The following is a 26,546-nucleotide window of genomic DNA, read 5'->3' on the forward strand; positions in this document are numbered from 1 at the left end:
AAAATTGAACCATCCAATCTTCAAGAGCACCCGCTAAATATCAACGGCAAAGCCTTCAATCAACGGACCTTCCAGCCAATGAATTTAGTACAGTCCTCATGCTAGGTCAAAAGTGTTTTCCGAGGACTTAAGAATATTAATAAAAAGACTTTCGTGCTGATAACGTGTTATAAATATAAAGAAAAGTGGTGAAAAGAGAAAGAACGAATTAGGAGAAACTGAGTATGTCAATTCTTCTCATTAGACTACCAATTTATAGGCTTAATTACAGTGACAGAGACAATGATCTAATACTCCATAAATCATATAGGCTACAAATCACTAAATTTGACCATTAGGGCATATGCATGTTACAAAATATTCTAATTTGTAACTTAATAACATTATGGTGGTCATCCACACTAATTCATATATTTATATAGTTAAATAACATCTCTAGCTCTCACCAAGAAAAATGACATCTCTCTAAAAAAAATTGACATCTTTCTCTCAAAAACAAAATGACATGTTTATAGAATTTAAAAATTTGGGACTAGATATATTAATTTTAATGAAAAATCCAATTAATCAGGGTTATGATGTAAAAATTAAAGATCTTATATTTGAATCCCTTAATTCTAAAAGTCCAAAAAGAAACTTAGTACAAAAACTTTTTTTTTTTTTTGGCCATGAACTTAGTACAAAACGTTTTTTTTTTTGCCACTTAACTTAGTACAAAACTTAACTTGATGAAGAAGGTACATACACTTAACGCAACATTACATACTCCTACTTATACATATAGTAGAGTAGTGTGTGTATGTAAATTACACGCTATTGACAAAGGGTTTTTGGCTGCAAGCAAGAAGACAAATCTTCACACTCCCCATTGATAACTACTGGTGAGTTCTATTTGCCGCTAGCTAGCTATAGGTCAAGAATTCTCTTTTATATTGAAGAAAATCTTTTCAATCAAGTTTGAACAATATTAAAGAATGTCTGCTAGCAAGCTCTTGAAATTTCTGTAGCTTGGCTTGACGTTAATTCTTTACAGATTTCTTTGTAATATTTAAGATTCTTGGTTGATAAACTGTACGTTGTGTACGTTGATAGGTGGGCTGAAATACGATATCGATCGGTCGAGTATTGTAGGCTGCTCTAACGATCGATCACATACTTGGGTCATCAACTGAGGATATCTCTGAGAATTAATTAATCGAATTGAAAGATGATGATGATGAATATGGTTGGGTTTAGGTTTCGTCCCACGGACGAAGAACTTGTGGGTTTCTTCCTCGACAAGAAGGTTAAGGGGCAGTTACCAGTGAATTACAGCTCTACTGTGTATGAGTCTAATCTGTATGAGGAGGAACCATGGACTATTTGGAACAAATTTGGGGGTTCCAAGCTGGAGGAGCTGCAGGGTGATGAAGAAACCGACTTGTACTTCTTCACCAAACTCAAGAAAAAGACTCCCAAGGGCTCGCGTATTTCCCGCAAGGTTGGTTCCGATGGCAATGGCGCTACCTGGAGCGGTGACAGTTCGGAGGTAGTGTATGCTAAGGGCACCAAGAATCCTATTGGGCTGAAGAGGAATTTCCATTACGAGAAGGCCGGCTCCAAACACCATGGCGGTTGGCTCATGCACGAGTACAGTCTCAATATCAAGAACAACAACATGGCCATGGCACTTGATCATGATTACGTACTTTGCCGTCTCAGAAGGAAGATCAAGATTGAGAAGAAGAGGAAGCTGTCACAGACGACTAATTCGGGTATTAATGATGACGATCAAGAAAAGAAGAGATCAAGATGTTCTAGCAAGGGCATGGCCAGCAGCAACATTAATATTGGTAATTGTGAGATTAATGAGGAACAAGCTGCTGGCTCCAGCATTAATAATCTAATTAGTATGCTGCCCACCTCTGATTCTGATCATCAAGATAATAATGAGATGATGGAGGAGCTTCGGCATCAACTCTTGAATACTGATGATCAACAAACAGATGATGACTATTGCATTGTAGATCAAGTAATGAAAATATTGGACTCTGCCGACACCGACAACTATGGCCAGGAACAAGCTGCTAGCTCTTGCAGCAATAATAATATAATTAGTATGCTGCCCACCTCTGACTCTGAGGATTTGGACAATTATGAGCTCACTCAGTCTGACCTACAACTGTTGCAAAATCAACTACTCTTTGACAATAATGATCAGCATGTTGATGATCAGCTGATGATCAATACCTCTGATGCTGATGACTATGTCAACGGCTCTGGTGATGATCAATACTCGTCACTTCTCATGTCACAGTCTGCAGCAGCAGCAGCAGAGGTAGTTAGGGACGTTGCTACTGAAGATGGTGATCACATCCCCTCTTGGCTCAGATCACTTATTACTGCAGATGATGATGATCACACCCCCTCTTACCTCAGGTCATTTGCTGATCATGAGCTGCTTCCTGATGGTGAAGTAGAAGATTTCTTTGTTAAGTACAGCTTGTAATCGATCTTTTCAATTCAATACTAGCTGATGATTGTTTATGTAGTAATTAAGATCTCTTTCTTACTTTCTAAGTAGTGTACATGCAGCTGGCCAGTTATGTAATTCGATCTCTATAGTGTAGCTAGCTAGCCAAGTCCCTGTATGTGCATGCACATCTTAATCATTAATTAACTTCAAATATATTATTATTTCATTCATTCATGTGATTGTTTCTTAAGCACTAATTATTTATTCTTTGTAAATTTATGAGTTCTTAATTATGTGAATTGTTGCTCCTTGCAGTCGAGTAAATTGGTCTGGCTTGTATTTGATTGTAGTATATATTGCATTAGGTGTTAATTCTGTGCAAATTCTGTTCAAGGAAAATTCTGTTTATAATTAATTTATATATAGGCTATGTGATATTGTTGCTCTCCTACCTGTGACGTATACATATGGCACTTGTAATTCAATGCAAATTCAATTCAAAGAATGTTCTTTTTCAATAGACCAAAGAATCAAAAAGTGGTAGACAACAAAAGTAATTAACCAGCAGATCGAAAATGCATGCCTCCAATAATAATATTGCAAAATGTACCTAGTGGAAAATCTTATGAGTCTTTCCATAGAATCAAATATTAATTGGAGATGTAGCATCCTCTTCAGGTTATATAGTTGGTGTCTAAAGCTGATCACTTTGCAATATGCATTCTTAATATATTTCATTTCGATCTGTAATATATGTTTCTGAAGTCAGTTGAAATTAAGCTTCTTTAAAAATTATAGTCAATTAGACGGAACCCCCCCTTCACATAAATTTTTTTCTAATAAAAATATAGGTTATATTTTTTTGTTGAATTTACCCCTTTGACCAGTTGCCAACTTATCAAATTCCAACATTAAGATTTAATGAGTTAGATAGTCTTATTAAAAAATTGTAATTATAGACTTCCTAAACTACCCTTATAGATAGTTTAAGTTTTATAATTTCACTTTCTATCAATTGAGAATTGAAACTTTCATTTTGTGTCAATTAAGGATCCTGTTTTTTTTTTTTTTCAATTTTTATCTCAACTTTGGCTCGACGTTAGACCCATCAAACCTTCACCAAATTCAACAAACGTATACTGAGTTTAAAGTTATGCATCTCTTTTTTACAACCATATAAAAATCACGCAAATCAGACATTTAATACAACTTTAGATAATCAGCCCCAAAGTGGGGTACCCGAAACTGTCCAATCGGACTTCTGAGAAAATATTTGGAAAATTAGACAATTTCGGGTACCCTAGTTTGGGGCCGATTATCTGGAGTGTTAGAGATCCGATTTGGGTGATCTTTATATGGTTGTAAAGAGGAGATGCATATCTTTAAACTTAGTATAATTTTTCTGATTTTGATTGAGATTTAATGAGTCCAACATCAGGACAAAATTGAGATAAAAACTAGAAAAAAAAAAAAAAACTTGATTAGACTTATAAAAGGTGATGAGAGATTTGAAAGAGTTAATTAAGATGTAAGAGTGAGTCAGGGAGATAGAAAACAGAAACAAAAACAAAAAGAGAATGTGGCACTAGAATTTGATAACAATTATGTAATTACATTTCGCGATGGCTACAAAAAGAGAATGTGGCACTAAAATTTGATAACAATTAATTATGTAATTACAATTTGAAAACATAAAAGAGTGCAAATTTGCTCACCACCTCTAAAAGTAGTGAGCATCATCACTTTATTTATAGGGTGACATGTGTCTTTTAAATTAACTCTAGTTAACAATTTTGAATTAATAAATTCTAATATAATAATGAGGTAAGAGAAAATCTCTTTCTTCCAAAATTTACTTACCTTTTTCAATTCTCACGCTCTCTCTCTCCTTTATTTTATTTTCTTTTTTTTTTAGTAAATCTTTTCTTTTATTTCTTGTTTGACACCCTATGTCTTTTCAACTTCCATCTTCTTCAGAAAAAACAAGTTTGGTCGTCTACCTTGTTCCCTACTAGTTTATTTCAAATATTAATTAATTTGATTTTTTTTTTAGCCAAAATTATTTAATTTGATTAACTGATCAATAAATATGTGATCATAAATTTGATAGGCAAGTACAAGCACTCAATCAACAACTCAAGGATCATTTCGTCAGTTAAATTTTTCAGGCTCAATTTGATGCAGTGTTTGAAGAGAAGAGTTGCAAATGTCTTTTACACATGATTTCCGATATGTTAACTTTAGCATAGTTGTGTTGCATTGCAACAACAATATTTTTGGGTCGGTAGTATTATGTGTTTTGTAAAATTATGATATATTGGGCTTCATGTAGTTTTTTCATTCAAAATTAAGAATTTAAAACAGACTAAAACAATTTATTGTGTTATAATTTTGAATGAACAATTAGCTTAAAATAAATTCTGGAATAACAAGTAGAAAAATGAGGTCTTCGATTGTTCTAGATTAAAAATGAGGTCTTCAATTGTTACATGCTCAAAAGAGGTCTTCAATTGAAATAATGAGTATAAAAAGTTCTGGAAATTTCTTTCAAATGTGTGATAAAAGATAGTGCAGGGTGAATAAATAAAAAAAAGGGTGTAATAGGGTAATGTGACGAAAGAGTGCAGTGTAAAGTTTTTTCATTCAAAATTAAGAATTTAAAACAGACTAAAACAATTTATTGTGTTATAATTTTGAATGAACAATTAGCTTAAAATAAATTCTGGAATAACAAGTAGAAAAATGAGGTCTTCGATTGTTCTAGATTAAAAATGAGGTCTTCAATTGTTACATGCTCAAAAGAGGTCTTCAATTGAAATAATGAGTATAAAAAGTTCTGGAAATTTCTTTCAAATGTGTGATAAAAGATAGTGCAGGGTGAATAAATAAAAAAAAGGGTGTAATAGGGTAATGTGACGAAAGAGTGCAGTGTAAAGAAAAAAGTGCATACAGGAATAAAAGAGCTAGAAGAACAAAAAAATAAGCAAAATCAGGAAAATAAAATAAAGGGGAGAGAGAGCGTGAGAATTGAAAAAGACAGGTAAGTTTTGAAAGAAAAATGATTTTCTCTCACCTCATTATTATATCAGAATTTATTAATTTAAAATTATTAACTAAAGTTAGTTTAGAGCATCACCAGTTTTAGAGGTGGTGAGCAAATTTGCACTCAACATAAAACTAAAACAAAAAGAGAATGTGGCCAATAATTAAGGACTTATGGTCATCATCCATGTAATTATTGCTAAATATGAAAGTTAAATATTGAGTAAATTATACCTTATTTTTGGGTGCTGCTATTTGTACTCAATTTTTTTATTAGTAGCCTCAATATACTCTTTACACTCAGTTTAATTTTAAAAAATGTTAAAATTTATTAGTACACCTAACATATTTTCCTAAAATACCCTTACTAAAACTCAACATCATACCCAACAATATTACTTAACACACCAAAACCCAACACCATCACCAGTTCAGCACCACCACGGTTAATATATGCATTCTTAATATATTTCATTTCGATCTGGTCATAGTAATATATGTTTCTGAAGTCAGTTGAAATTAAGCTTCTTTAAAAATTATAGTCAATTAGACGGAACCCCTTCACATAAATTTTTTTCTAATAAAAATATAGGTTATATTTTTTTGTTGAATTTACCCCTTTGACTAGTTGCCAACTTATCAAATTCCAATATTAAGATTTAATGAGTAAGCTAGTCTTATTAATAAATTGTAATTATAGACTTCCTAAACTACCCTTATACATAGTTTATGTTTTATAATTTCACTTTCTATCAATTGAGAATTGAAATTTTCATTTAGTGTCAATTAAGGACCCTGATTTTTATTTTTTTTTTTCAATTTTTATCTCAACTTTGGCCCGACGTTGGACCCATCATACCTTCACCAAATTCATCAAACGTATATTGAGTTTAAATCTATGCATCTCGTCTTTACAACTATATAAAGATCACGCAAATCGGACATCTATAACTTTAGATAATCAGCTCCAAAGTGGGGTATCTGAAACTGTCCAATCGGACTTTTGAGAAAATATTTGGAAAATTAGACAATTTCGGGTACTCTAGTTTGGGGCTGATTATCTGGAGTGTTAGAGGTCCGATTTGAGTGATCTTTATTTGGTTGTAAAGAGGAGATGCATATCTTTAAACCTAGTATAATTTTTCTGATTTTGATTGAGGTTTAATGGGTCCAACGTCGGGCTAAAATTGAGATGAAAATTGGGAAAAAAAAAGGTCTTTAATTGACAGAAAATGAAAATTTCAGTCCTTAGTTGACACAAAATAAAATTTATATCCTAAATAGAGACATGAGGTATAATTAGAGTGTTTTAGCTAAAATTTTCCCATATATATGTAGCATACCTTTCAACTTTACCTCGGTCTTAAGCCTTGAGCAACACTGTTCACTTCAAACTTCTCTTGACGCTTTCTTGACCTCTTTGACTCACTAACACTAACCTATCTGGCTATCTAGAAGCTTATGTAAATAATGTGTTTTGTCTAGAAAATTGTCAATTTACAAACATTACATTAACAATAAGTAACAAACGGTAGACAACAAACTAAACAATTGTACGTCTAATGTTTATATGTGTTTCTCTAACTTTTAATTAAAGTTAATTAATATTTTGAAATATTAATTATTGATGTAGAACATGAAGAAAATGCAAACTCAGATATGTTTAGCAAGTCGCTGCACCATCCAAAGTACACAATCTAAAAATTCCAACCAAAGAAATTAACCTTTTGAGGCCAGAAAAAAGAAGTAAATAGATCGAGAGTGGGAATGACTTACAAAATTCACAAAAAGGGGAAGAATTGAAAATAATATTAATAAGAAAAACCATCAAAGGAATGGCAAAGCATGTTAGATGTAACAACAAGAATTCAGATGGAAATTAATTTGTATAATCAAACAACTGGCAAAGTGAAATAAATAGACATTCTTCCTCGTCGTTTGAAGATAATGTGTGAGAATTAACAGAGACCGAATGTGAAATCATAGACACTTATTCAACAGACCCATTAAACCAACTGAAAGAAAAAAAAAACATTAAAAAAAAAAAACAAATGTATCAAAATTAAATATAAAAAAAAAAACAAAAAAATGAGGAAAAAAAATGGAAACAGCCATATGGGTGAAATTCCCTAGAGGGGAGATAAATTGGCTTAAACTCAAATTAACCCAATTTTACAAAAATTACCTAGTTTAATTATTTAGCAGCAGATTAAATTATTGTGAATCAATCAACTTGAGCAAACAATCACAAACAACAGAGAACACACGATCGATATGTTGACGCAAAAAACCCTCAATTGGGTAAAAACAACGTGACCTAGCTAGTCCATATAAACAATCTACTATGATAACTTGATAAGTTACATCGAGTGACTCGATCCAAAACGCTAACTAGACTCTCACCGTTCCATCCACTACAAGAAAAACCTTAATATATATCAGTGATAAACCGATATCTATTTAGGTTTCCAACCGATATATTGAGTGCTGATATCTATTCTCCCATATTACATATCGGTTATACACTGATGTCTATACTATATTAGATATCGTATTTGTTTGATAATCTGATATGATACACCACCATTGTTATCAGATATTAATCATTTCTGATATCTTAAAAATTGCATACCGATATGTAAGATACTTATGATATCATTAGTAATTTTGAAACCGATATAAAAAATGTATTCAATATCGTCTTGGTACTTAAAATCAGATATAAAATGAGTATAATATATCGGTTTTGTACTTAAAATCAGATATAAAAGGTGTATTCAATATCGGTTTGGTACTTAAAATCAGATATAACATGTGTATTCAATATCGGTTTTGTACTTAAAATCAGATATAAAAGGTGTATAACATATCGGTTTTGTACTTAAAATATGATATAAAAGGTGTATAACATATCGGTTTTGTACTTAAAATCGGATATAAAAGGTGTATAACATATCGGTTTTGTACTTAAAATCAGATATAAAATGTGTATATCATATCGGATTTGTACTTAAAATCTGATATAAAAGTATTTTTTAGATATCGGTTTTTTGTTTTTTAAATGTGTTGAAACTTCATTCCTTATCGTTGCATTTTTACATAATCTGATATGCAATAGGCTTATGATATTGATAAAAATTAATTGGTAAATATGCATCCACGCAACAATTACTAAGCTTCTAAAGTAATCCGACTTAAATTCTTCCATTCATGTAAATGAATCCAACATCCAAACTCAGTAATGAAGTTAACAAAATAAGATTACAAATCCATATAGATTTATGGATAGCCCTCATCATGTATACCCCAAAATCACTATCCATCTTTAGCTAGCTAGATCCTAATTAAACACATGCCAACATGTACAAAAATAATGAAGGCATGACCGTGCAATTCAGCTAGGCCTAAATTCTGCCTATACAAAAGATTTGAATGTGAACTAGCTAGTATATATCTTCATATCTACAACAAAATGCTCAAAAAGGTACCAAAAACATGCATGTGACTACTAAATAAAATTCATGGAAACATAATCTCCCCATTCAACTCGGACTTCATCTATTTGTTCCCGTGTGTAACCCTCTTGCTCTTCAGGTTACTCCACTGAAAACAAGAAAGAAAAGTGCATTAATTAATAAATCTATATGAGCAAGGATCCCAAAGTATTGAAAAGTGCATTCAGCAAAGATCCCAAAGGGCATTAAGAAAATATAGGCCAAAAGCATTAATAAGATTGCAGCAAGTATTGAATTTATATGGCTGCACATATATATGATTCAGCATTAATAAGATTGCAGCAAGTATTGAATTTAGATGGCTGCACATATATATGATTCAGATGGCCTACATTTCGCAAACCATCAGCCTAGAGTTCAGCAATCTTCATATGAAAGGAAATTAGAAAATACTGAAGTTGGACACCTTGCATTACAAAATGTGGTGTGTGACCTATTTGCCAATTTTGTTCTTCAATATACTAAAACCAACAGCACCATCCCACCTTGAATATATTGAAATTGAGATAGGAGAGTAGAGAGTCCATCTTGGGGTCACCACTACAAACATACAGAGTTGAAAAAATAAGAGAGTGATAGGGGGAGTGACATGTATGATTGCACTGAAAACAAGGAAAAACATAAGAAAATTGCATCTCAACTGAGGCTGAAATTATGGCATAGTAATAACCTGAAGTGTAAGAATATGACCCATGATAGGCCCATGTTCCTAGAGGTTTTTTAGGACATTGTAAATTACACATCGTAAACACCCTTACCCAAACATCCCATAGTGTAGTAGAGATGTGATGAGAACGTACCTCCTTAAAGGAGTGAACATCAGTTCCCCAAAGCCAAGCATCACAGCCTGCATCTCTAGAGCCTGCAAAAGTGGTCTTAATTGGGTATCAAAATTTGAGACAACAGCTACTTTGACACCTGCTTTTCTTAGAGCTTCGAATACTTTCTCAACTTCAGGATCACAGAGGTGCCAAGCCTATGGAAAAAAAACAGAGAAAATATCATAACCAAATTCACACTTCTACATGTCATACAAAAAATGGTACTTATAGATCACCCAACCTCGTCAGTTGTATAGTAGTTATAAAGTTCTTCAAAGTACTGAGAATCTGAGCAGCCAGTGGAAGAACTGGCTATATATTGCCAGAAGGGTCTCCCATCATTTACATATCTGCAATGGAATAAGAGAAAAAGGCTCACTTCAAGATTAAAACAATAACAAACAAAAAAAGATTTACTCCAAACATGACACAATTAATGCTAAACTTCTACATTTAACTGAAACAAAGGATTAAGGGAAAGAAAAAGAAAGGAAATAATTTCTTTCATTTGTTAAGCACAGAAAGGATTCATATTTACTTGTCCAAGTAGTACAATTTCCATATTAACTCAGGGACCATATGTGACATTGTTACCACCTCTTGGCTAAAACAAATGAGACATCACCAAAGATAATCACCATTTCAAGAACTGCAGCACTAGATTTTTCAACATTAATAAATAAGTTAATATCCATAAAATAAAATAAAAAATCACCTACCAAACAAAATTGGAGAATTGTGATTTCTATTGCCATCATACAAATTTTATCTACTCTTAATTGTGTGCATGCATACTTTTTAAGTTATTCTCAAGAGCACAAATGTAGGAATAAATTAAATTAAAAAGGAAAAGGTATATTGTGGCAAAAAAAAAGACAAAGGAAAAGGTATATTTAAGTGATGCATATGCAAGCCTGTCAGTATGAGCCACTATCAAGATCCATGCAGTGGATATAATATAAACGAGGTCCACCTTTTTAAGGCAAGTTATCCAACCCTTGATTTTTTTCTAAACCTGAAATGCCACAGGATATGCGCATTGGAGCATCAAAGTTCCCAGATCAGCCACGATTGCAATTTTCTTTTCTTTTTTGTTAAATGATTGATTTAACTTGACTCATTTAAGTTTGGGATATGACAAACATTTGGTCACCGTGCCTCAAAAGGACATCATAGTAGTGAATGATATGTCATGCATAAGCAAGCTTTCTTATTTGTAAAGCCAAAAGGACCCCCCACCCTTATCTTAGCACAAATTTGTCCAAAACTTACACAGATTCATGACATAATTGTCTCCAAATTTCCCTGTGAGTACGAGCTTACAGATTTGGACCATGGTTGTTGAGTAAAATCAGAAAGATCCCTTGACCAAACCCATTGATTACACATTGGACAGAAAGGGAATATTCTATGATAGGACTTAAGGACTGTCAATATATTTCACAAAATGGAAGAAGGAACCACAATTTTTTTAGACTGTTAGACCTCTCCAAATCAGTCAGTTGTAAGAAAAGAAAGTGAATTAGCTCTCCAACACAATATTTTGAACTTTACAAAACAGAAGTCATGAATTAGCTTCTCAACCCCCATTATACCAACAAAAAAAATAAATTAGCCCAACTTCCAGATGCAAAATCATAGCTATTGAAGGCAGAAATTGAGTCCATTATTTTTATACAACACTTCCAAACAACTGTCCTGGCAATAGCAAACCAAATCAGGCAAGAACTAATGGCAGACAAAAATTCATTATAACTAATGGGAAATAAAAATATAAAGACATAAAATCCAAATTAAAAATAATAATAATAATAGCAGATGGATCACTGGAAACCATATAATCCATTATAAGAGTGGAGCCAGCTCTGACACAATCTAAGGATCGACATGAACCATGTTTCAGCTTAATCTTTTGGTATGAATTACTATAATTCATTGGTTAATGGGAATGATGTACCATGCATCACATACCTCAGCAGGGACCATGGGAGCATTGACAGCAGTTGCAGAAAGTTCACCATTCAAAGCTCCTACTACAGCCTCTGCTATTTCAAGGGTGACACCTTCCTGATATATTATGTTTCATACAGAAAGTTCAGTAACGTAAAGAATGTAAGATATTTTTTCCACAAAAAAGTTTGATCAATAGAGGATATTAATTTTGTAGAATTAGTTGTCAGCAGTGAGCTGATCAACCAAGTAGACAGTCTTCTCACGTGCCTAGCACTTCTGGGTAGTCCCTGCAAATGTTGCCATCCCCACCCAATAATCTTCTTCCCCACACCCTCAAAAACCTTACAAGACAAACTTTCTCAGACCCACCAGCAAAGAAACTTTCTTTTTCTTGATAAGAGAGGACTATATATATATATATATATATATCTCTCTCTCTCTCTCTCAATTTTTGAGTCCAAGGTGTACAGCTCAATTTTTCCACATATCTGAAACCATCTTACGGTTCCTACCCAATATTATTATAGCTCAGTTCATTAGGAAAGAAAACTAAATTATAGCTCAACCCCTACACTATTTTAAACAATTGTGTTTTTTCTGTTTTCAGATGTCCGTGTTCCATAGTTCTAAAACGCACAACAAGAACCACAATAAAAGTGAAATATTCATTTCCCCAATTAAATCTGAGTTTTTCATTTTTTGCATAAAATTCCTAACCTTCAAAACCTTAAAAGTCTATAGAAACCATTAAAACTCAGATTCTCATCAGCATCATCATCAACTTACTCAAATTTCTCAGATTCTTAAGCAATAATCACACAACTTAAAGGGAGACAAAGCTCTGGAAACTACATACTAAGTTTGACCCAATTGACTAAATGAATCCACTGAGAGTGCTGCTAAGCTAAGCCATAAGCTAACAGATAATGCAAAAAGAAGTAAGTTGATAATTAGAACCAAGTCACGAAGAAGCATGAGAAAAGCACTAACAAGACCACATTGTTGAGAGCTAACACCACAAAACAAAATATTCGATTACTTGCATAGAATATCAGAATAAGGAGCTCATAACAACATTTTATTATCAGTTGAATGACATTTTTCACACCTAAATCACAGCATTGACTTGGAATCCACAAACCCATCAATAAATTCAGAGTACAAAAAAGGAACAATCTGATTATTAAAAAAAAAAAAAAAACACTAAAAAAAGTAAGATTGATTTCATTTCATTTCTTGTAACGGGCTACCTCATCATCGTTGGGGAAGAAGCCCATATATGATGCGACCCGCCGAGTTCTGGTAAGCGTACATGAACCAGCCCATCACCCCAATCAGACCTCCGGTCACCATTGACGGCCCTTTAATCCCTGGCTTAATCCCTATAATTATTGCACAAATTAAATAAAATAAAAATCATTTACAAAAGTTACTACTTTATTTGAAAAAAACAAACAAGAAATAGAAAAAGGGTGAGAGAAAGAGAGATCGGAGAGGTAGCCTACGGTGACAGACACAGCGGTGATGGTGGCGAAGCAGAGGTAGTCGAGGGTGCTGAAGTTGCCGACCACTTTGGTGAATGGAAGGTTCCGATCAAAGACCGGGTACTCTGGCTTCTCCGACGCAGTAATGTCTGTGTTCATCTTCTTCTCTTCAAAACGACGTCGTCACTCTTTGTCCAATGGAGCTTAGCTCATGTCTCTGTGTACTGTCTCTTGTTTTCCAGGAAAGTGATGGGAGAGGTTCTAGTCTTGACTCCTAGAGTGTGCTGAATTGAATGGCAGAGATGAAGGGCTGTGATGAATGGAAGCCTTTTATTGCTATGGTAGCAATCGATTTCGTCTTCGCCATAGTGAATATTCTGCTCAAGAAAGTGCTTGATGAGGGAATGAACCACTTGGTTCTCATTACATATAGATTGACAATTTCTACCATTTTCTTGGCTCCGATTAGCTACTTTTGGAAAAGGCCATATCCCAGCACAAAGTCAAAATACAAATCCCTTTGAACAAAACTTGTAAACATAGCAAGATAGTTTCCTAGCAAATCTTTCTCAGTAACAGATCCTCCTAGTGAATTAAATACGTGACAATATCCTGTTCCAAAGAGAGAGAAATTGAAAACCAAGAAAACCCCTAATTTTGAGAAACAAACGAACCTATGAAAATCCCTAATTTGAAGAAAAATCTAAACAACAACAAGAGAGAAGAGGACAGAGAGATAGAGAGAAGAGGACAGAGATAAAAAGAGAACCCAGGAGAGATGAGACTGAACTTACCTTTTGACGCCGCAACCCAGGAGGATGAGATAGTTCGTACTTGACCGCCGACGGCAACTTCGACTTCGACGGCAAGGTCTGAGTGAGAACGAGACGCGAGAGAGAAAGAGATCGAGAATGGCGGCGATCGAGTGTGTGTCTCAGTTTGTGTTTGAGAGGGTGAGAGAGCTAGAAGGAGATGTCTGCATAGAAGGGAATGTGTGTGTGTGGATATCGTGACTGAGGTTGGAACACTTGGCCAAAATTTTTAAGTTAGGGGAAAAAATTCCCCCGTGTTTTTTTTTTTTGTGAAATATAGATATCAGATATGATTTTTACATATTAGTTTTTTAAAAAACTTAATCAAAAGGGAAAAATTAAGATATCGGAAAAAAAAAATGGTGATATGTTAATGAGTTTAGACATCGTCTACAAAATTAATCGATATCTAAAAATATACGATATCGGTTAATGTAAAAACTGATATTAAAAAAGTGATGTCTATTACAGTTTTTCTTGTAGTGATCACTGACCATCGATCCCTCCATCTCTTCAATTATCTTTTATTCATTTACTACTGCGCAGATGATGATGATCACACTCCCTCTTACCTCATGTCATTTGCTCATGAGCTGCTTCCTGATGGTGAAGTAGAAGATCGATTTCTTTCTTAAGTACAGCTTGTAATCGTGATCACTGCACCATTCTTACCGCCAAATGGAAAGATTTTGATCCCGCCCAAAAAGAGAGAATCAAGACCTTAATCTCAGTGAGTATAGTTCAATTAATACAAAATGATGAATTTAATCAACCCTAACAACATAATATTTATTCTTTTCAGGTAGTATTATGTGCACGAAGTTTGAGTCTCCTACGTTTTTGGTACGTTATATCATTTTAAGACTTCAAAATATTATTTTCTTTTGTTATTTCATTAATTCTTTTATTGTATATGCACTAACATATTTACAATTTGTCTCATATTTAACAGAAGAAGTCGACCGCCAATGTGAAAAACCAGAAAGCGCCAGCAAGGATTGAACATCATGGTAGTTCGAGGCCCATCACATACCGGTTGGAGGAGCGACGTCGGGTACGTCGTTCTTTAATTTAATTTAATACATATATATTCGTTAGTATTGTTTAATTTTTGACAAGATTATCTTTTTGTGCAGGCGGGTTCGCAATTCTTGGAGATCGACCCCTACGAGGATGTCTATTACAGTTATAGCGATAGTGATGCAGCTAGGGCGATGCATGTTAGTTTTTATCTTTTAATTTTTTTCACAATTTTTTTATATTTATATTTAATTTTTTAATTTCTAACTTGTGTATCCGGTGTTGAAGGCTGAGATGCTGGTCAAAAGAGCGAGGTATTTGGATGAAACGGCCAGCCAGCTCCCTCCTAACTCTCCGTTGGAGTCGATCCAACCTGATCACGATGTCGGCCTTCATATTCTAATGGACACACTCAGTGTTAGATCCGGCAGGGAGATACACGGCATGGGATATGGGATGATTTGTGACGTCAGTACCACATCGTCTTCTTCTCAACCATCTTCAGCCGTTGCCAATCTGACCACTCGATTGGAGCAAATGCAGCATCAGCTAAATTCAGAGAAAGAAACTTGCGAGGCACAGGTGAGTCAGATGCAGGCAATGTTCACCCAGTACCTACTTGGTTTTACTGCGTCTCCGCCGCCTCCGCCGCCAAGATAGGATTTCGTTGATGCTGACGACTTAAATTGACCACTAGGGGTCATATATTAGTTATTGTTTGTACATATATAATTTGGATATAATTATGAATTTTTTGCTAATTTGTGTTAATATAAATTTATTAAATAAATTTTGTGTTATATTATATAGTTTTTGGATATAAAGGTTATATAAAAAAAATTAAAAAACCCATATTCGTCGCCTCAAGTCACATAGGGTGACGAAGGTATGATATCATCGCCCAAAGTTACTTTGGCCAAAATTCATGGCCTAAAGTAACTTTAGGCGACGCACCTTAACTTTCATCGCCTCAAATCATGACCATTCAAGCGACGAAATTTTTCATCGCCTAAGGTAACTTTAGGCGACGAATGTTAATGTGCGTCGCCTAAAGTTACCTTAGGTGACGAATTTTTGAGTCTTAATAATATGCATGCATTAGAATTCCATTGAAGAAACACCAAGCAGAACCTAATAGATGAATATAAATCTAGCCTTGCACGGAAAACCGAACAATAGATGATCAAACAAATATAATTGGGTCACCGATCACATACATAAGACACCACAATCCAGGTCAACACGTACATCAAGTAAAAAACACATATTTACATACATAAGCAATTAATGAAACTTCTCTTCCAAAACAATTAAGACTTCAAGTTAATCAATATGTATGTTTGATGCCTAAATGCTTTTCTTTGTCAATTTTCATACGGAAAATCAGATGCAAACCTCGTTCCACTTCTTAAAATTGCTACCAGTTAGGGTTTTGATGGTGTTATAGTTTCATTGAGGTGTTAACTAAAGAATCATTCATAAAAACATAATCCCCAAAATATAACTTGAAAATAACATTATTAATTCACACCTGTGGGCTGAGAATTAAACATGTTTTGTAGAACCATGACATGAATTTGCATAGATTTCTTGAATAATGAAGTTCCCTACATCTGTGGACAGAAGACAACCACTTTACTAATTTATGCAGTCCATGTTCTGTACTACTCCATCATAAATGAATTTAAGTTGAACCACTCACATCTGTGGACAGAGAGTTGTTCATCTTATTTTCATCGACCCATGATGCAAATTTTGATCAATACTTTAACTGCAAAAATTCATGAGTCAATCAAGCTGATGTGGCTCACTTGATTGATTCAAAAAATTCTGCAGACTATGATCAATAACACTTTCAAGTGTGGTCTAGTAAGATCTTGATACCAAGAAACACACTTTAATAATTAATCAATACACAAGAAAATATGCAATATATCATATAATTCTAGTTTAACAGAATACTTGTATGTAGCAATTGATTGAGTTTAAGAACCATACTTCATATTCAGGCAATATCGATATACAAGTTCAGATAGTGAAAATATAGAATTAATCAAATATAATGGCAGGCAGTATATATATACGCGCGTTGTGCAAAGAAATATCGATATTCAGAGATTGATTAAGTCTAATAAGAATACATACAACTCATGCAAGAAATAAATGGATATATATCTACTTGCAATATCTATATATATGTATATATAATTAATTTATTCTTTAACTTTAATATACATAAAGGTGATATGGTTTTACCTGTACGTGCAAATCAGCCACTAAGTGATTATCATCGTGATAATATGCTGCGGGCATGATATTCTCGATCGAAAGCATATATAAAGTCAAGGCAAATTACACCGATCAAATAGATATCATACATGGGTTTGAAAAGCTTGCTTTCATCAATTAAAATACAAATCACATTTGAGAAACCCGAATTCCATTATAAAACATATGCAACTATACTCTTATATATACTTGCCGCACATAAGCAAAGAGCCCAAAACCTTAGAGTCGAATAAACCTATATTATGGAAATGTAAATTAAATTCAATCAATATAAATCAAATCTATAATGGAAAATCATAAAAGTTCTTAACCACGCTTTGATACCACATGTAAACTTAATACTATATGCTGCTAGGAAGATGTTGTTGACCTAACATTTTTTCTTTTGAAGTAGTCTTTTTTAACTTATATAATATTCATACATGGAAATTTATAAGAAAAAAAATTAATAGAAAAAAAAAATAAATATTGTCGAATAAATTAGGGAAAATGTTAGCAAAAGGACTATAACTATACCCCTATTTTCAGTTGAGGATCCCGTTTTCACTTTGCTTCAATCAAGGACTATTATTTTTCAAGTGTTTCAATCAAGAATATTCTGTCAACTCCGTCAAATTTTCTATTAAAATTGATCATATGAGGGTTACATGACCAATTCATAAGGACCAAAAAGTAATTTCTCCTAAAAAATATTAAAAAATAAAACTAATGAATTTAAAAAAAAAAAATAAACATCTCCCACCATCGCCACTCCCTGCAACATGCCGACCCGGCCCTCCCCCTTCCCCTACTTAGCCCTGCCACTCCCCCTCACCACCTAGCCCGACCCTTCCCCTTCCCCCTCCCAACCCTGCCCCTGCCCCACCACCTAGCTTGGCCCCGTCCAGATCAAAGAGAGAGAAAGCAAGAGAGAGAGAGTAACACTACAAGAAAAACATATTTGGGCGACGAACATATATTCGTCGCCCAAAGTAATTTTGGGCGACGAACAAGAACATTTGTCGCTCAATGTCATACACTTTTGGGCGACGACTGTCGCCCAAAGGACGTTTGGGCGACGAATAACACATTCCTCGCCTAAAGTTACTTTGGGCGACGAACTAATCTCGTCGCCTCAACTCACGCGACAAAAAATTAATTGAGAAATACATTGGGCGAGGAATACACATGTTCGTCGCCCAAAGTGTCTTTGGGCGAGGAAAACGTAAATTTGTCGCCCAAACATACTTTGGGTGACAAAATATTTTGTCACCCAAACGCATTTTGGGTGACGAAATCTGATTCGTCGCCCAAACATAGTTTGGGCGACGAATTCGTTCGTCGTCCAAAGGGTCATTCCCTGTTTTTTTTTTTGTGCAATTATATGTATGTTAATCATACAATGCGATCGTGTTTCCAACGATCCGAACCGTTCAATTTTTAATTCCTCATTGAAAGATCAGCATTGCAAAAAATTAGGATTATTGGAGATGTAAAAGTTATGTAACGGTGTTCGAATGTATGAACGATCAAGAAATTGCTAATACTAATCAATGGAGTAGATGAATTCCGATTTGAGCGAATTTTTGCAGGAATGATGTTTGAGTATAAACGAATAAAATGAACGGCTCCGATCGTTGAAATTACAGTATAGTTTTCACAATTCTTGAATCGACAAAGTTTCAACGAAAAAACTATAGAATTATACTCTTCAAGTGTATTTGTATGTAGAAGATTACTTTTGTATTGTGTTTTTAACGATCCGAACCGATCATTCTTTAGTGCCCCACTCAAAGATCATCCATGCAAAAAATTATCTCAATTGGAGATGTAGAAGTTAGGTTTGGCATTTAGGATGTATGAACGATCTTTATTCTTATAATAATAATCGAACGGGTAGATGAACTCCGATTGAGCCCATTTTTTCCAGGGTTGATCTTTGAGTATGAACATATATGATGAATGGCTCTGATCGTGATAATCACGTTGTGGTCTTCACAATTATTGAAGCTACAAGGTTTTAACAAAAGAGTTAATAGAATTTTATTCTTCAAGTGCAAAAACCGTTCATGTATATGTACAACCTCATATGTCGATCGTGTTTTCAATGATCCAAACCGTTCATTTATTAGTTTCTCACTCAAATATTAATCTTGCAGAAAATTAGGTCAATTGGAGATGTAAACATTTGGTATCGGAGCTTGATCATTTTGTAATAAGGGTTTGAGCGAGGAACTTCACATTTCGTCGCCCAAAGGGGTTTTGGGCGACGAATTTATAATTTCCTTGCCCAAGATCACTTTGGGCGACGAAATTTGTAGTTCCTCGCCCAAAGTAAGAATACTTTTTTGTTTACAATTTTATATATGTAATAGCATACGATATGATTGTATTTCCAAAGATCAAAACCATTCATTTTTTAATTCCCTACTCAAGGATCATCCATGCAAAAAATTAGCTCAATCGGCGATGTAGAAGTTAGGTAACGGTGGTTGAACTTATAAACGATTGTGAATTTTCTAATACGAATCGAAGTATGATATGAATTCCGATTTAGCCGATTTTTTGCAGGGATGATCTTCCAGTATAAATGAATAGAATGAACGGTTCCGATCGTTAAAATCACATTGTAGTCTTCACAAACTGTTGAATCGCCAAATACGAAAAAGTTAATAGAATTATACTCTTCAAGTGTATTTATATGTAGAAACTTAGATTTCTATTATGTTTTTAACGATCCGAACCGATCATTGGCTAGTCCCCCACTCAAAGATCATCCATACAAAAAATTATCTCAATCGGAGAAGTAGAAGTTAGGTTTAACATTTAGTGTGTATGAAAGATCATGGTTTTTATAATCACAATCGAACGGCTAGATGAACTCTGATTGAGCGGATTTTTTGCAGGGATGATCCTTGCGTATGAACATAGATGATGAACGACTATGATTGTTGTAATAACGTTATTGTCTTCACAATTATTGAATCGACAAGGTTTGAACGAAATAGTTAATAGAATTTTATTCTTCAAGTGCAAAAACCGTTCATGTATATGTACAATCTCATATGTCGATCGTGTTTTTAATGATCCGAACCGTTCATTTATTAGTTTCTCACTCAAAGATCATTCCTCTAAAATATTACGTCAATTGGAGATCTAGAAGTTTGGTATTGGAGCTCGAACGTATGAACGATCATGGTTCATACCAAAAATCAACTTTGGGCGACGAAATTTATTTTTGGGCGACGAACGGTGCGTCGCCCAAATTCTGAAATTGTGGCGGGATAAAACGGTTCCCTAAAGTCAACGACTTTGGGCGACGAACATGATTCCGTCGCCCAAAGTATCTTTGAGCGACGAAATTATTAATTCATCGCCTAAAGTTACTTTGGGCGATGAATTCATGTTCGCCGCCCAAAGTCTTTCAGTTTAACCCATTTCTGGGTTCACTTCAGCATTTCAGTCACTCCCTCTCACTCACTCCCTCGCAGCTCTCACTCCCTCTCAGCGCGTGCCGGCGACTCCCTCCTCCTCCTCCTTCCCTCTTCCTCCCTCCTCCTCCTCCTCCCTCCTCTTCCCTCCTCCCTCCTCCCTCCTTCCCGGAAACCCAAAACCCCCCCCCCATCGGCAACCCACCCTCCCCCGAAAACCCACCCCCCCATCGGAGACCCACCGTCCCTCCCTCGAAAATCCACCCCCGCCGAAACCCACCCCCCCGAATACCCACCCCCCACCCGAAACCCACCCTCCCCCGAAAACCCACCCCCACCGAAACCCATCCCCCCCAGCTGAAAGCAGCTCACCGAAACCCCCCAGCCGAAACCAGCTCAACCAAACCCCTCCCCCAAGCCGAAACCAGCTCAACCCCCCCCCCCCCACACACAGGTAATTTTTTTTTTCTTTTCAATTTATGTTATTTTCTGTTTTTTATGTTTTCTAATATTGTGGATTTTGCACTTGTTGTGGATTTTGCATAAATTGGTTGTGAAATTTCTGATTTTAGTGGTAATTAGTTAATGTTGTGGGTTTTTTAAATTTAGTGGTTTGGTTGTGAAGTCTGAATTTAGATTGATGTTGGGCTCATATTTGACAATGATTTATTTTTTTGGTGAAGGAAGGATAGTGTTGCATTTGTTGTGAAGGATAATTGCATTTTTGGTGAGGTAAGTGTTTAATCTATCTTTTAGTTAAGTTTTTGTATGATTTAGTATTTAATGTTTCATATATAAGTATTAAATTTTTGAGTGAATTAGTTTGTATGTTAAAATTAATTATAAAATTGATTAATTAGTTTGTATGTTTTTATATGCTAAAATTTAATAGTTTGTTTGTATGCTTATATGTATATTGTTAGATTAATTATAGTTTAGTTTGTATGTTACATTTAGTTTAGTTGTAATTGCAAAATTTTCGATGACGTAATCCAGCACTCCTCGAGTACTGGGTTAGGTCATATGGCATGAAGCGCTTGTGCGAAGTTATCAGTCGATAACTTTGTACATTTAACTAGTCGTGTGAAGTTATCAGTGGATAACTTTGTACACTAAACTTAAATTCACCTTAGACCCGTTCGAGAGTCTATTGGACGCGCGCATGGGCGCTGGGCGTGACTGCGCTCCAATATGATTCTTGAATTGTCCAAATTACCCATGGACAGTTTGGAAGTGCACAATTATGTGTTGTGGTTAGCGGTTCATGTGATGTGGTTTTGATCTGAGAAAATTTCGGCAACATCTCTCTATGTGTTCTTCGAGTGTATACTAGATATTTGTTTTAAATATCTACGTCGTGCACTTGGAGAACCATAGGGAGATGCTGCTGAAATTTTCCCAGATCGAAACTACGTTGTGTGAGCCAACAACCACGACACATATGTGCATTCTCGAATGGGATAGGGCCCTTACCGGAGGCATAAGGAGACAAAGAAGAGTGACGCATCGTTTTCTAATTGTCGTGTAATATGGAAACAGGCATCATGGACCGACAGTGGATACGTAATACGAATCGTGTTAGTGATGAATATTTGTATGGGATCGAGTCATTTATCCAAGTTGCACAGGAACATGTCAATGCTCAGAATAATATAAGGTGTCTGTGCCGGAATTGTAACAACTCTTTATGGAAGACAGTGCGTGAAGTCAGAATTCATTTGGTGAAATATGGGATGTCACACAACTATACGACATGGTATTATCATGGTGAACCGAGAGTTTATGCTTCGACTTCCTCGGATGCCCGAACAATTCTGCAACCTACTGAATCTGTTGGTGATGATAATGACCAAGTGATGGGCATAATAAACGATGCTTATCCATATGCATCGCTTGATCACGAAGTCAGTCAGGATGATACAGAGAGCGATAATATGGATCAAGATGATGGGTTGCCCGAAGTCCAAAGAGAAGAGTTTGATAAGTACGAGAGATTGTTGAAACAAGATCAGCGGGAATTGTACTCTGGTTGTGAAGAGTTCTCAGTGCTAACTGCTGTTGTGGAGTTAATGCATTGGAAAGTACTTAATCAACATTCGAATCGAAGTTATGATCAGTTGATGGACATTTTGAAACGAATGCTTCCAAAGAACAATCATATACCTGAAACCCATTATCTTGCGAATAAGGTGTTGAAAGATCTCGGTTTGGGATATGAAAAGATTCATGCATGCAAGAATGATTGTGTATTGTTTTACAAAGAACACCAAGGGAAGGATAAATGCCCTGTGTGCAATGAACCGAGATATAAGACCAAGTCTGTAAAGAGAAAGAAACAGATTACGCATAAGGTGTTGCGTTATTTCCCACTTAAGCCAAGGTTGCAACGATTGTACATGTCGACACATACTGCAAGTGACATGAGGTGGCAGAAAGATAAGCGGGTTAAGGATGATGTGATGAGACATCCTGCAGACGAAAGCGCATGGAAAGAATTGGACAAGATATATCCGAATTTTGCAGCAGATCCACGAAATGTCATATTAGGACTTGCTACTGATGGATTTAATCCATTCGGAAATATGAGCACATCTCACAACACTTGGCCAGTGGTCGTGGTTCCTTATAATTTGCCTCCCTGGAAATGCATGAAAAAAGAATTCACAATTATGACGCTATTAATTCCAGGACCGCAATCCCCTGGCAAAGAGATCGATGTATATTTGCGGCCGTTGATTGATGAGTTGAAAGAAGCGTGGCAAAATGGTGTGCCGACATATGATAAGTCCACCGAAACAATGTTTCCTTGCGTGCGGCAGTCATGTGGACAATAAATGATTTCTCAGCTTAATTATGAGAATTTATCAGGCTGGAACATCAAGGGTTATATGGCATGTCCTACTTGTAATAAAGATATAACTTCCGCTTGGCACAGTGGTAAAGTATGTTATATAGGCCACCGAAGATGGTTGCCGGGGGATCATAAATGGCGTCACAGTAAAGAGGCCTTTGACGGAAAAAAGGAGATGGGCGTGAAACCTAAAGAATTATCTGGTGATGACATCTTGAGGCAGTTGAATAACTTAGAATTTGGCCGAATTGATAAACATCCCTCTAACAAAGAACGCAATATGCCAAGGTCACCTGCACATCTAAATTGGACAAACAAGTCGATATTCTTCGAGTTGGAGTATTGGTCCAAGTTGAAAATCAGGCACAATCTCGATGTAATGCATATTGAGAAGAACGTGTATGAAAGTTTGGTGGGGACAATTTTGGGCATTGAGGGAAAATCAAAGGACACAATTAAGGCTCGACAAGATTTGCAAGAAATGGGCATCAGGAAACATTTGTGGTTAACGAAGAAGGGTGATAAAATGAAAAAGAAACATCCATTTTATACCGTAAAGCCTGGGGATAAGAAAGAATTCTTAAAATTTCTTGCATCGGTCAAATTTCCAGATGGATACGCGGCCAATATCTCTCGAAATGTGAAAATCGACTCTGAAAAAATTTTGGGCTTGAAAAGTCATGATTGTCATGTTTATTGCAACGTCTGCTTCCAGTGGGTATTCGAAAATTTTTGCCCGAAGATGTGGTTGAACCGATTGTTGGGTTGTCGAGGTTCTTTCAGCATATCTGCGCTAAGATGTTGCGCGTATCGGACATGTCAAAATTGAAAGATGAGATTGTGTACATCCTATACAAATTTGAACAAATATTTTCACCAGCCTTTTTTGATATAATGATTCATTTGATGATACATTTACCGCAAAAGGCAATTATTGCTGGGCCGGTCAGTTATCGGTGGATGTACCCAATAGAAAGGTAACAATTCCTAAACTTTTTCATTACTATTCTCCAAGTTCAGCTCTATGTTACTCATAAAAGTTTTCTCACTATGTACTTACATTTGCATAATGTTGGGTAATTACAAAAGGTACCTCCGAAACCGGGCACGCCCCGAAGGCTCCATAGTAGAGGCATACCGTAACACCCCGAACCTCGGGCCCATGAAATTACTGAACATCAAACTGTTAAATCTGTTTTCTCTTACTTTTGAGCCATGCACAACAACATAAGTAAATATAATTCTGTCAAAAACATTTTAAACAAACCACTGAGTAAAAACAATTAAATAAATCTCTCTAGGTCCTACTGCCTCGTCTTCTCCCCACTGCTTCCTCAGCCTGCTTAACCTGCAAAACACCATCCTACACCACATCCATGGTGTACCGGGTTATACGACAAACCCGGTAAGCTCACTAGAGCTCGTATGAGTGAAATGACATAATAATAATTGTCCTCAATAATTTTCTCAATCCCCAAACTCAAAAAAGTAATCCACAAAATATCCATAATTACTTAATCATAAAACATTCCGCCACCAATCATCCAAGCATCAAGATAATCAAAAACTCCTCATATGCACATCAAATCTCATCAATAATAATAATACATTTTGGCAAATCAATTGCCTAATCGTTAACTATTAACCTCAACATCAATCCTAAACATTCACATCCTAATTAATAACCTCACGGCATAATCACCCTCGCTTCCCTTCTCAAGCTTCAATCCTAAACCTTACCAAGTTCTAACCAGCCCAAGTCCTAACGAACAAAAGCCATACAAGCACACAAAGCAACAAAACAAACTATCTAATTTCACTCACACCGCTCTTTGAAATCCCTCAGCTTTAAAACTATTTTCAAAATCTCTTCTTTCAAATCCATTTTTAAATCATCTCAAAACTGTAATTCAAACTCTGAAGAATAAATAGTATTTTCAAGTTGTAAAACTGTTAAAATAACTGGAATAAAAACACAATGCTCTACTGAAACTGTCATTTAAAATATTTACTGATGCAAATTCATTTCTCAAAATGCTCCACAAACTGAAATCTCACGCCACACTAGTACCCGGAAAACTGCTGGTCATACACTGCCGAGTCATCTCTAGGCGACTGCAGAGCAAATCTATACCTGCTGTGATGCTGGTCATACACCGCCGGTTAGGCAAGTGCAGAGCAAATGCTGGTCGTACACTGCCAACTAGGCAAGTGCAGAGCAAATGTCATGCTGGTCATACACCGCCAACTAGGCAAGTGCAGAGCGAGTGTTGGTCGTACACTGCCAACTAGGCAAGTGCAGAGCGAGTGCTGGTCATACACTGCCGAGTCATTTCTAGGCGAGTGCAGAGCAATATATACCTGCTGAAGGGGTACTAGTATGGCAGTTTGAAATCGCTTCTGTATATCTCAATCAACCACGTCTTAAGACTATCCTCCAGATAAAAACTGAAATTTAATTCTTTCCATAAATTCGCTTAAATAAAATCATTCTCAAATTGTGAAAGCTGCTCGATCAAAATCATTTTCTAAAGGACAGAAATTCATTAATAAAACTTCCCCAAAATAATACCAAAACCTTTTCCGAAATTGATTCCTACTCACGACCCCTTCCTCACTTGTTTGTCATTCCTACTCACAGTCTATTGTATGATAATTTCTTAATCCTCACTTAATCCTTTAGTCTCAACTTTCGTCAATTCCTTCTCATGGTCTAAACCCTATACTTGGCTTCCTCTAACCTAAAGCATCAAATCACGCAAAACAGACAATTCATCTACGGTACTCAACAATATAACTAGATAAGTTTCACTCACAATTTAACTACGTAAAAGATCGAAATACCCTTCACGGTGCCATTGCTCGGATACCAAATCTGGCAGCATAACGGCATC

At 35.5% G+C, this 26,546-nt stretch overlaps 2 protein-coding genes across 7 annotated transcripts; one reads left to right on the top strand and one right to left on the bottom strand.

The window, feature by feature from the left end:
* Positions 1–8,698: 8,698 nt before the first annotated feature.
* LOC147277420 (uncharacterized) lies at positions 8,699–14,457 on the bottom strand. Of its 6 annotated transcripts, XM_086254106.1 has the most exons (9): positions 14,065–14,457; positions 13,719–13,882; positions 13,292–13,647; positions 13,037–13,168; positions 11,805–11,900; positions 10,075–10,183; positions 9,813–9,988; positions 9,498–9,552; positions 8,699–9,100 (listed from the first exon to the last, which is right to left on the bottom strand). In XM_086254106.1, the coding sequence occupies exons 5-9, from the start codon at positions 11,852–11,854 to the stop codon at positions 9,056–9,058; spliced, it is 435 nt and encodes a 144-aa protein (XP_086110232.1). In that variant the 5' UTR covers positions 11,855–11,900; positions 13,037–13,168; positions 13,292–13,647; positions 13,719–13,882; positions 14,065–14,457; the 3' UTR covers positions 8,699–9,055. The 6 variants fall into 6 exon arrangements, 5 of the variants coding, with proteins under 5 accessions (XP_086110232.1, XP_086110230.1, XP_086110234.1 ...); XR_015123850.1 differs by having other exon boundaries at positions 9,345–9,552; positions 13,292–13,882; XM_086254104.1 differs by lacking the exon at positions 13,719–13,882.
* Positions 14,458–22,330: 7,873 nt separating this feature from the next.
* Positions 22,331–24,481, top strand: LOC147277421 (uncharacterized). The gene is made up of 3 exons (XM_086255637.1): positions 22,331–23,006; positions 23,064–23,567; positions 23,670–24,481. The coding sequence occupies exons 1-3, from the start codon at positions 22,331–22,333 to the stop codon at positions 24,479–24,481; spliced, it is 1,992 nt and encodes a 663-aa protein (XP_086111763.1).
* Positions 24,482–26,546: the final 2,065 nt, after the last annotated feature.

The sequence above is a fragment of the Dryas octopetala genome, chromosome 8 (assembly GCF_963921425.1).
Source record: "Dryas octopetala chromosome 8, drDryOcto1.1, whole genome shotgun sequence".
Taxonomy (NCBI): domain Eukaryota; kingdom Viridiplantae; phylum Streptophyta; class Magnoliopsida; order Rosales; family Rosaceae; genus Dryas; species Dryas octopetala.